The sequence below is a fragment of the Mercenaria mercenaria genome, chromosome 6 (assembly GCF_021730395.1).
Source record: "Mercenaria mercenaria strain notata chromosome 6, MADL_Memer_1, whole genome shotgun sequence".
NCBI lineage: Eukaryota > Metazoa > Mollusca > Bivalvia > Venerida > Veneridae > Mercenaria > Mercenaria mercenaria.
Window position 1 is genome coordinate 68,157,748 of NC_069366.1, and position 12,724 is coordinate 68,170,471.

General features: G+C 34.0%; 1 protein-coding gene across 2 annotated transcripts in view; it reads right to left on the reverse strand.

The window, feature by feature from the left end:
- The window catches only part of LOC123548694 (uncharacterized), an 82,900-nt gene extending 73,296 nt beyond the window's left edge, over window positions 1–9,604 (reverse strand). For both annotated transcript variants that reach the window (XM_045336176.2, XM_045336175.2), the window contains exon 1: window positions 8,811–9,604. In XM_045336176.2, coding sequence (XP_045192111.1) covers window positions 8,811–9,057 — 247 coding nt within the window. In that variant the 5' untranslated portion in view covers window positions 9,058–9,604. The remainder of the gene's footprint in view (window positions 1–8,810) is intronic.
- Window positions 9,605–12,724: the final 3,120 nt, after the last annotated feature.

Sequence of the window (12,724 nt, forward strand, 5' to 3'; positions counted from 1 at the left end):
CGTGCATAATGTGTTGTTGCATAAAGAACGTGATCAACATTTTCAACCTTTACAGAATGTATCTTTGCCTTAATGCACTGCAACTTTTGTTGGGGGCGCTGGACATAGCAGAATAAATGTTTCTTTTCTGGACATAGCAGAATAATTGTTTCTCTTCTAATTACTCTGTGCATCTCCTAAAATCAGATAAATGGTCTGAGAATTCAGCAGGTGATAATTATGATAACAAGTCCAGACAGATTTTACATACCTGTCCAAGGTCAAAAATGTGATACTACACATCATGATAGTTTGGAATGTTTCTGTTAATGTAGGTCAATGTTTGCTTTTGTTTTCTTTGCGCTTCAGGCTTACTTTGGGTCTGAGGTGTACAACAGGATTAAGGTTTACTTTGATTCTGAGGTTTACAACGGGCCTGTGGCTAAATTTTTGCTTAAGGTTTAGTTTGGATGTGATGTTTAGATTGGGTCTAAAGTTTAGTAGGTTTCATCATTTTGAATGATAAATTGGACTCTTTAGACAGTCCACTTGTGTGCAATGTAATCGACCTCTTATAAACAATACCAATGATTGCGGGGGAACCACTGTAGACCTAGATCAACAGTTGTGTTTTTATGTGTAATTGTAAAGCTGATAAAACAAAAAACAGAACAACGCAGAGATTTCCTAAAAACCTTTCAGCTTCCTACTCCTACCTCTATGTTGATATTTGTAACATTATACCAATTTCAATTCTGTCAATGAATATTGTTTAAACAAACCAGAACAACAGTAATATGATTTAATATCGTATGTAAGATTTCTTTCAAAAGAGTAAATTCTCTTTCTATATCAGTTTTCATACATATGTACAAATATCACAAAACGGCTATTTCATAATAGAACTAACACCTTCAAAATCTGATTTTGATGTTGTTTTGTATTATATTTTTTTTTATTATTGGTTTTCTGGTCACAATCAAAGCTCAACATCGTCTGAGGTTAACATGCGATCTAAGCCGCAATAAATTTATGCGTTTTGCATTCCTCACTTCATTCATGGATATAGTCATAAAGTAACTTTCTTTATTTTCAAAAATGCAAATTCTTCACAAATCAGCAGAATCCATCATTCTTAACAATAATCAGCCACATTGCTTTTTTATACATACCGTGTCATTAAATAATGCACAACAAATGAATAACTGATCTATCAAATAATTTCGATTGATGAAAATAACTGCAAAAAAGCATATTCTCGAGATGTACCCGGTTTCGCCAGTTATTTTTGTTTACAACTGTGACTGTAAGTTTGATCAAACATTAACCTTGAACATTGTTCACTATCATTATTGCATCACGACATAACTTACTGCTGTATGTGGGGGAGATATTTATGTGCCAGAACGATTCCATCAGTGTCCCAATGCCAAAGTGTGATTGTGATCACTCACAGAGAAAATTAGAACTGACAGCAAATGAACATCTTTATTTCAGATGTCGGAGGCATAATTAAAACATGCTTTATTCTGTTGTTGTATTTCATACACCTGGTATGTCATAGGAATTTTATCAATAAGAAAGTCCTTGAATTCTTGAATGAATGTCAATATATTCGCATTATCACAGTACAACAATACCCTTTTGTACTTTCATAAGTAGCTCTATACGTTCAAGTCATATCAGTTTGCTTGTCTTTGTTGTAGGCAAATTTCTTCGATTCTTTTTGGTCACAGAGTTTGTGGGGTAAGTGTGAGAAGGATGGGTGGGTTAACGCAGATTAGTGGTATGTACGACGATTTAACTGACACCTCGCTCTTTCTTTTATTTCTTTAACGGGGTTCTCCGCCTTTTTTAACAACATTTACGAAAGTCCGACATTGCCTTCCTGAACAAGAACAGACCTACTGTTAGCAACACGACTGAACTTTATCCACAGAAACATGATTCTGAGTATTCATGATGAACGAGCATAATATAGACAAGTTGCTGGAATCGTTACAAAAGAGACATGAGTTTGAGTATGTAATAAATCAAAATCACAAAATGGAATTCTGAGAACGTCCTTCATTATGCTAGTGTTTCATAGGTATTATCGTCGTCATCAAGTCGGGGCTACAGACATTGTTGTTTTACTTGTTGTGTATTATGTTGAAAAAGACAGTATCACTTTTTGCCTTACAATGACTTTCTCATACATTTTGTAAAGGTAGAGTGTTTTGCATGTAAGCTGATTTCATTCCTTGATATCGTTTGTGAAAACAACAATTTTAGTATTCATAACCGTGTATCATCACATTACAGCTACAAGTATTGTTGTTGTGTTTTATGACGAACACAACGGCTCTGTTCATCATTTTAGAATAGCAATAACATCAATTATAGATATTCCAATCTGAATAAAACTGTATTTTAAGTGTATATTAGCAGACATCATTAACTCTGCAGTTATGACGCTGTACATTATGTTGTTGTATATTATGTTTATGTAATGCTGTTTTTATTACGTCGGAAACAAAGAAGTATTCATCGTCTTTGAATGTAAAAAATATACAGTTTGTTTTACGTACAACATTCTATATCATAGGAATTTCGAGATTCTATCGATAATCTATATTACCGTGCATCATAATATTGTTTTGTTTTGTTTATGATGTTGAAAGCAACAATACTATGCTTCGTCTTACAACATATCTTTTGTAAACATACAATAGGTCGTAGTTGCAATGATTTCAATGCTCAGTATCCTCAACATTCTGAGTGCTGATATCATAGATTTACTGATTTTAAGTTAAATAAACATGGTTATGTGTTTATATTTATTGACTGCTGTATTTTGAAGGGTGTCACGTATTTGTCCACAAGTAGTCTTGCTGCCGACTAATTAATGCATTTTGTTTTTGAATTTTTACATTATCCCTGGTAGCACTGATTATCGCATGTTTCAAGGCTGTTAACTCTATGAGTTAACATATGGTCTGTATACAGACTTGTCACTAAATTCTTAATGCTTTCCATGAAATTTCAACATTCAAAAAAATCTAAGTCTAAATTCGTAGAGGGTCTGATTACAAACTTGAATTGTTCTGCAATAATGCTTTAAAAATACTTGATCAATATTTATTAATTTTATTACGCAAATTATACACATATAACTAGTCTTAAAACGTGTGCAATTGATTCTTTATTCTTCAGCCTTGAAATAAAACCGGTCTCCACACCTTGGCGAATGGCAAACACATTTCACAATGACATTGTCCATATCATGAACAGTTTAGGCTTATTTCTTAGATAATTAATCCCCTCGATATTTTTATTGGTATGTAAACATTTTAAAGACAATTATGAAATAAACATTTTAAAGACAATTATGAAATAAACATTTTAAAGACAATTTTGAAATTTTGTAATAATGTGCGCACATTCTGATTGTCGTACTGTTATAACATGTTTAAATGTACGGGAAGTATTCATCCAACTACATCTATGTAATTCAGAAACGATTTTAAATCATTTAAATAAAAGATACTGTTGTTATTTTCCTATATTTTTGTCATAAAACTAACGGAATATACACTAAAATGTTTTTGTTTGTTCATAAATGTTTTACGAGCGACCGTAGGTACGTTAGGAAAGATCAGCTGTTACAAGAATTGTAGAAAATACCTGTCAGATAACAAATACACTTTAGATGTTACCGTCCAAAATAGTTATAGCAGACTCGCTTTTACTATACATACTACCACTGGAACTTATTTGAGTAAACGAAATCAAGTTAAAAACTTGCCGTATGCACTGTTTGTTTCGTGATGCAAATTAAATGACAGTCATAATTTACTGAAAGCAAAAGGACATTGCAACTCTTTTGAAACAGTAACTGTCTTCCACATTGTTGCAGTATTAACACATGCACTTTTATGTTGTGGAGGTATTTAAGGATGTGTGCATGTACATTTAATCTGTTTCACGATATACAGAGTCACATTATTTTTCATAAAGGAAATCGCTCAAAGTTGGGAGAAAAACTGATTTACACATATTCTGATTTACAAAATCTATATCTGACATCTGAAAGGTAGCAAAAGAAATGTAAACCGTTATTCTAACATGACCATATCTTTTTTTAAAAACGAAGAATAATGAAAATGTGACGTTAGTATGCGATAAAATCACAGTGCCTAAGTCACGGTAAATACGTCATAACGTCAAACACAATGGAGGCTCGTTGAAAATGAATGCGACACAAAACACACAATCTATTGGTGGATATTGTGCTGTAATCAAAATAACATAACTCAAAACATGATTCTATAGTTGACTAAAATTTTTGTCGTTCAGATGCGTTATATCATTGTATAATTCCTAGGCATCTGAAGTACGAACAGTGATGTCATTAGACAACAGAAGCACTACATTATTCCAAAAGCACAACGAACGCTTCACTCCAGTTGAAACAAATCATTTTTTACGTTACGTTTTCGAACGTTACTTAGTTTACACCAAAATTACACTTCCTCAGAATACAAATTTAAAAAAAAACATTTTAGAGGACCCCTAAAATTTAAGAATTTACGAGCATTAAAAAGCAAGCACATTCCTGCAGACATTATTCTTGCCTTCCAGCATAGCGCATATGTCTAATCGAAAATTAATGTGTAAGGATATGAATTATATTATGAGCTCTAGCGTACATCATATGACAAAAGTATTTTTCTTAGTCCTGTATGTTCAATTACATACGCAATGCTAACGTATTCCTATAGAGATATTACGTAATATGAAAGTGAAAACTAAAATGCAGAAATACATTTTCAAATTACAAACATGTACTTCAAAATTGTTAAATTCATTTGCATGAACATTTCTTGGATTTGGCTTAAACCGCTATTTCATAACAGAGGCATGAATTCACCGATGCAAATAAATAAGACAGTTTATTTGCTCATATGGATAAAAATATATCAACGATAATAAGTCATCAATGAATACTTATGATTTTACATTTATTATGTCTAATTCTAATACGAACCGATTCAGTTTCCTACTGAATAAAAAGGCTGAAAACTGGTTGTTATTAGTCATTTTTTCTGACGTCACAGTTATTAAGTCATAGCGTTAGACGGCATAGCGGCATCAACAGAAATCAGGCAAATATTCGATGGATATATCGTCAAGGACGTACATAATAATCCTTGATTACGTGTTGGAATCGAAAATAATATATCTCAAACATTGATTTGCTCCTGAATAAAATGTTAAGTTGGTTGCCTCATTTTCTACTTTTTTCATGGAACATAGTTGTTAGTTTGTATTTCCAATAATACTGATTAGCGCACCTTTGAAAATCTGTGTACTATTATATAATACAGTGCTATAGATAGACAAGTACCATCTGACAAAAATGTCATTGAGCTAAAAAGCGTGTCCAGTATTTTTTTATCCCGGTTCTAGTCCAAATATATTCTCTATCGTCTTTAATAATCTATTTATTCTGTACTTGATTTTCAGAAAATTATATCCGGATAATTTGAACGGTGACAAGGTAAATATAAACATGAAGAACAGTGCGTAATGTGTTTAACAACATTACATTTCATGGGTTTTATTTTACGATCGTTGAGTTGATATGGGTGTTGGTGACCAAGCCGAACCATCCAATATAAAACCGTACCCAATACGGGTATTCAATTTATGACCACAATGAATTGGTAGTAGACCGGTCTTTCTTGCTTTCTTTCTATAGCATTATTTTACCAATCTGTTGTCTATTTTTCCTTGTATTTCAACAGGCGGCTAAAACAGCCTACAATTTTATAATGGTGTGCTTGTCTTGTGTATAAAATTGAATGAAGACACGTAAAAATTGAAAGAAGATAAAAAACGCATACGTGTTTAATGGAAAAGAGATTATCCATAAATGATCTTGTAATAAAATCGTTAATTAAACTAAATTTTTGTAAGTAAGAGATCCTCCAACTGTCACATTGTACGGCGACTGAAGTAAAATAACTTACATACTTTTATTGTATGTTTACGTGCTGTAAATATGAATCTTTGTTTGAAAATCGGTATAGTATGTACAATTTAGACGTATTATTCCATCTCACATTGCAATACATAAACTCTTAACTTTTAAGACATAGTTTATACCGAATGCAGACAATCGGTTTCTGAAATATATAGATCTTATGCTTTATTTGTTTTCGGTTTAACGCCGATTTTCAACAGTATTTCAGTTATGTAACGGCGTGAAGTTAACTTAGTACAAACCTGTTCTCCGCAAGTAACGGCTGACTTTCCCACATGAATCAAAGCTGGAGGACGAATGATTTCAGACACAATGCCTTTTATCAAATCGTCATTGAGAACATACGTCCCGCCAAGGGATCGTACTCACGATACCGCGATCCATAGATCTGCGCTCTCCCTATTGAGCTAGATGCATTGGCAAATATCTATTCAGCTATACAATTTTTTTTATTGAATATATAAATAATTTTATTTATCTTCATTAGAACAAGTTTCATAAGCAATATAACTTTATTGTCAGACAACCCTGCCTATGTTCCAAGATACGGACTAGGAATAAAGTTGTGCATAAAGGCAATCGCTGGAGTTACCTCCCATTATTTAGTCTATTGTAAAATGCATAAAGAAAGAAACAGGGTAACAGAGTTCTAGTCTAGCATAAAATATATTCAATACACGCTTCCAATCGAGTTTAGCCGAAGAAAATACTGGTCTCATTTTAACCAAACCGCAAGCCTCATTAATTTAAACATTACCTTCGGATCCGTCATAAACCAGTCTCCGTGTGTTGCCGTTCATCATTACAAGCAATAATTAGAGGAAAATACCTATACGATATATCTGATATGTATCTACTTCATTACAGTTCAAATGAATTAGATGATGTTATAGTGCAAGTTCTTTACTAAATAGTTATGTTAAAATCGTTCAATACGTTTCTTCCTTTGACTTGTAATTCAAATTTATTGCAAGTAGTGTAAGTAAGGTGTGTTAAACAAATTACATCCAGGTATGAACACTTGAATAAATGGAAATTAGCGGCGCTTATGGCTTAAGATATTACTTGATGAACAGAGAACATATTACAGAATGCCCCAAGCATTGCTCTAATAAACCATTAAAGTCTTCAGTCTAATTACACTATGTAAACCTGACTTAAAAATAATTCTACATAAAATATGTACCTGCTTTGTACGTGAAAAGTACTTTGTTTTAATTGCGTATACATAAACAATTCTATGGCATTAGCTGACAATACAAGTCATTATTTCTATATTTTACCAAAATGATTCTTCCAACTTGTAAAGTTTAGAAGTCACGTTAAAGAAATTCTTATTTCAGAAGTGCTTAGTGTGTATTTTAGAGTGGTGGAACCTATGCTCGCGGTATTCCTATGCTCGCGGTATTTCGATGAATACGCTATCTGAAGAAGCACAGATAAAAATATTTCATCATGCTATGTTCAACACCGATCAGTGGTGAAATGCCTTTACAACAAACGTAGCGATAGCCGCGCGTGCCGCTCACGTGACGTATACAGCAGCCGATATATTTTACGCAATCTGTATCCGTCGCACAAATCTCGGACAAATATGTCAAAATAACCCAACTAAAGTTAGTTTTTTTTTAAAATCATGCATTACAGTCAGATGTATGATTCTTTGAAGAGAAAAATGTGATGAATGTGACGCCTGGCTACACTACGAGTGCCTGTCGAACCATGAAAAGATCGATGTTGATTTTAGTATTTTGACAAAGTCCAAATGGCTTTTTCTGAGATGTAGGGAGGAGTAATTTCCCTACACACAAAAGAAGTGTCGGAAACATTAGTGAGTTATTCACGGTCGTTGTATGAATCATTAATGCCTGAACATTCTGTTTTTATATAGCATTATTATACGTGTTAAAGCTTTGTTCTAATAGTGACTCCATTTCTGTAAGGGAAATATACACATAGAGGCACATACTAAGTTTTATCCTCATTTCTTTTGTTTTTCACATAATAAATGAGTAATGTTCTAAATATTATATTCGCATATGCTTGTTTGTTCAGTTTTAGCCTGCCGAATTTTTTTTCGCCCTTAGTTTAATATATATAACATACCGCCAGCATAGGTTCCCTTCAGGGCGAATTTTCACCTTTTCACTTATGCCGTGTCGATAGCTCACGAGACGACTATGTCACGTGATGACGCACATCAACAATATGTTTCGATAAAAGGAGGATAACTTTATGTTTTTGTATAGGCAAATCGAAATAATAATTTTTTCCTGTTTCTTAAAAAGATAATATATGTACAAAATACCGCGAGCATAGGTTCCACCACTCTAATAGTTTGCAAATATGTTCTCAGGTGTGGTTATCAATATCTCAGCATTACACAATTCGCAACAACTGCGCACTTCAGTTGTAAGCTTTTTATGTAGAAAAATATCAATAGCTTTTCTCGTAGTTAACTGCCCAGAACTTTGCTTTCAATGTATTGTATTGAAAGGGTGTTAAATAATTAATCCATCTGACTTACGTAACTATCACGTAACATTTGAAGTTATAATAACATTTGAAATAAAGAGCCCTGCAATTTTGTAAAAAAAAAATAATGTATCGCATTCTTTTCATTTCTAAGGGATCAGTATTATTTCATTTCCTTTCTTGTAGTCTTTAGTATCAATTGCGTATGAACGCGTCGCAGAAATTACCGTTTCTGTTGATGTCAGATTAGAGACTACATCAGTCTCAAAGAAAACTATTTACTCTTCTGATCAATTTGGAAACACGGGTCATGTATAAAATTACTTACCGAGATCGAAAACGATAACTTTTGGCTTTGGTTGGTCACGTAAAACTTCTTCAAGATCCTCTAATTCCGTGTCCGATGTAAGAGAGCGTTCTTCTGACGTGGCTGAACGACATTCCGAAGTGGACATTGTTTCTGCTGAATCGGGATTATCGTATAGATCTGGCAAAGTGTCGCGTTCTTCCTCCTCGAAATTATCGTGCTGTTCCTCTGCAAATGTATCGCGCTCATCGTCAGAAGTAGAAGCCATTTTAATTAAATCAGCTTATATTTTTTTCTAATTACAGGAAATTAATCTTACAAGGATATTCTCACGAAATCCTGCAATTAAACTATTTCACTCTGATGCATATTTGCCGAATTTGTTCGAAAATTATTTTCCCCTGTTGAACACTGCTCCGTAGCGCAATAGGTAAAACTTTGAAACTCAATGACTGAACGCGCATTGAATGAAAATGTTTCTCAGCTTCTCTGTGAAATTTTATCCTGAGAGGAATTCCACCAATAATATTCGCCGATCTGTTTCACTTGAGAAAATATAATTCCTTGTAAATTCTTCTTCAAAACGTAATCTAAAAGAGCTGAAAAGGGTTACTTATATCCGCACTTCTGTTATGAATTATATATATATAAATATATATATATTGTTTATCTTTATTTCTTTGCTTTTCTCATTTCTTCAATGAAATTCATTTTATAACATTTTTAGTATTATCAACCACAACATCTAAATTATACAGATCTACTGAATGAATCGGGCCTGAATACTATCAAGCAGGACACATATTTCGTCGCGCAAATGCGAACATAATTTTACATCTCGAAATGTGGCGTGCTTACCTCTTCGGAGCGAGACATTACGAGAGCTGAAAATATGCTAGAAATCTTACCTCTAATGTGAATTGTTTATTTGTTCTGTTCTTCTGACTTTCGTATAAAAAGTTTTTTCCTCAGATTCACGATTTGTTTAGAAAAAAGGTAAATGAAAATTCTTTGGAGGAACGAATTTCAGGTGAAAAACAGATCTGTAGAATTTCGATTATTTCCGGTCTAAGGTGCAAACAGCGACATAAGATAGCAATTTCATGATTTGCTAATTACGGGAAAAGACATTGAACATCAAAACAAGATTCTTTCAGAGAAACCTGTTGTTCCAGAAATTTTGCCAGTCATAGTAACGTTACGTTTGATGAATTTTTGCGTGTATTTGGAACCGTTTTATCCGGCCACAAGATAAATACGGGGATTAGCAGAATTAATATACTTGATATCATGTTTTAATAGCAAGTTATATTGAAGTAGAAGCATATGTACAAGGCACAGGCAACTGAGAAAACCTTATGTATTATGCAGACATAGGTATGCACATTTCTGATTGTTATTTTTTTGACGATTATTGATAATATGCCACTATTTCATCCAATTTTTCCGTAACATGGTCGTTAAACATAAATCCGTCCAATCGATATTATACATTCTGCAACCAAAGTGTAGTAATAAAACATTTTAAACTTACTTATCATTTTGAGATCTAACAGAAAAAGGTTTCTAACTAGGTATTAATAAAAAGAAGAAAAAAAAACATAAAAAAACTGGTTATGAGATTGACGAATGTCGTTGGGCGGCCAGGCGGGCGTGCGTGCGTTCGGACGGGTGGCGTCAATTTTTGGTTTCCGCTCAATAGCTTGAGTTAAGAGTGACTGATTCATATAAAACTTGGTATATAGGTAGCTTGCATAGAGACGGAGTTCGGGATCGCGTAGTAGGACAGTAGGGCCAAAGTCAATGTCACTGTTGCTAAAATAGAAGAAGAAAAAAACGGTTTCATCAAAAAGCTGGTTTCCACTTTATGACAAGCTGATATTAAGAATTTTGGGTCAATATTACTAAAAAATAATTGCGCACACCTATTGTCAATAAATTTTGTGTTTAGGTAGTTTTTATCAAAGAATCATACATTACGCATGGCATTTACACATCTACTTGTTTTATATCTGTACTTCTGAATGACATGATATGTATGGCAGAATATGAACCCCTTTTTCAAACACCGGGCACGTAGATAGAACCACTGACTTTCCGTAAGCTAGCTGGATGGCTTCCCTATATAAAAAATTGTACGCCGCAGGCGAGGCTCGAACTCACATCGGTGAGGGGCAAGTGATTTGAAGTCAATGATCTTATCTATTCAGCCATTGTTACTGTGAAATCATTCAATTTCGCGGGCATGAAAATTCATTGTTTCGGGAAAAAACGCTACTTTTTTGCTGTTTGTTTTAGGAATAACGCCGTTTTTCAAAAGTATTTCAGTTACGTAGCGGCCGGCAGTTAATATAACCAGTGTTCCTAGATTCAGTACCAGTACAAACCTGTTCTCCGCAAATAAAGGCCAACATCGCCACATGAATCAGCGGAGGAGTACAAATGATTTCAGACACAATTAATTTTTTTCAAGTCGTCACGGAGAACATACGCCTCGCCCGAGGATAGAACTCACGACCCTGCGATCCGTAAACATACGCTCTCCCTATTGAGCTAAGTGGCGGGTAAAAACGGCTATTTCTTGGGGATATGAACTTGAGTGTATACCTCAACCACGAAATGCATGAAAATGAGTCCCTAACGAGAAATAATCATTATTTATGCAGTATTTATTTCCCCAATTGTTGTTTAAAACTATGTAGATTGTGAATGAATGAAAAAAAAAGTATGGAAGAAAAGAGTACAAGCTACATACTTTCTTATAGCTCTTCTTACGCGAGAAATCCCCTCCGGAATGGTAACATTGGGTCTTTCTCTAAATCGTTATATGACCTAAATTGTGTAAGTGTGTCTTTAAACCACTGAAACAAAATAACTAACTAAAAATAAAATGAACCATTACACCCCTGAATAACCTGTGTATGTGTGTTAGTTCATTCATGAATATGGGCGTTGTTTTCTGCATTCATCAAGGGAACGAACTTACAAAAATGTGTGTTAATTAATATTCTGACATAATCGTTATAAATCAACCTGCGAAATGTCTCCTCTGGTACGCGAGCTTGTCTGAAAAATGTTTCTTTTTTATACACAATATTCATGTTTTCACCACAAAATACGGAGATGCACCTCCCTGTTCAATTTGCAGTACACCACTATTAATTTTTCAATACCTCACTATTCCTATATTCATTTAACTAATATTTGAGTAAGAGCATTATTTAGATTAAAATAAGATTATATATTATTTAAATTGACCAGCTATATGTTTGTGCGTTGTGCGTGCATGCATCGTGCTCGTGTGTTACAGAATCGGAGCATTTTAGCGTAATCGTTTTAAAAAAAACGAAGATATTTTCCCATAGTTTTCCTTGTTTTAAAACTCAGTATCATCAAGTTCTATTTTTCTATTTGTTTTGGGGTGTTTTACATAACACAGATAAGTTGCCTATCGAATGCCGAGCTTATAGTATGACTTAACGTATCACTCCATGTATAATTCTCCCGGTCCCTAAAATAAATAATTGAGCCGTGCCATGAGAAAACCAACATAGTGGGTATGCGACCAGCATGGATCCAGACCAGCCTGCGCATCCGCGCAGTCTGGTCAGGCTCCATGCTGTTCGCTTTTAAAGCCTATTGGAATTGGAGAAACTATTAGCGAACAGCATGGATCCTGACCAGACTGCGCGGATGCGCAGGCTGGTCTGGATCCATGCTGGTCGCACACCCACTATGTTGGTTTTCCCATGGCACGGTTCATATGTGAATCACGACAATGAAAAATACGAGGATAAGGTAACGTCAGTTATAACAAAGTCTTGTAAAGTGACATTTTACTTGTAACATTTTGTTTAAATACAAATTTTAAATGTTATTAATAAACTGGCTGTTCACATGACTGATATTGCTATAAAGATATAAAAGAAAACAAC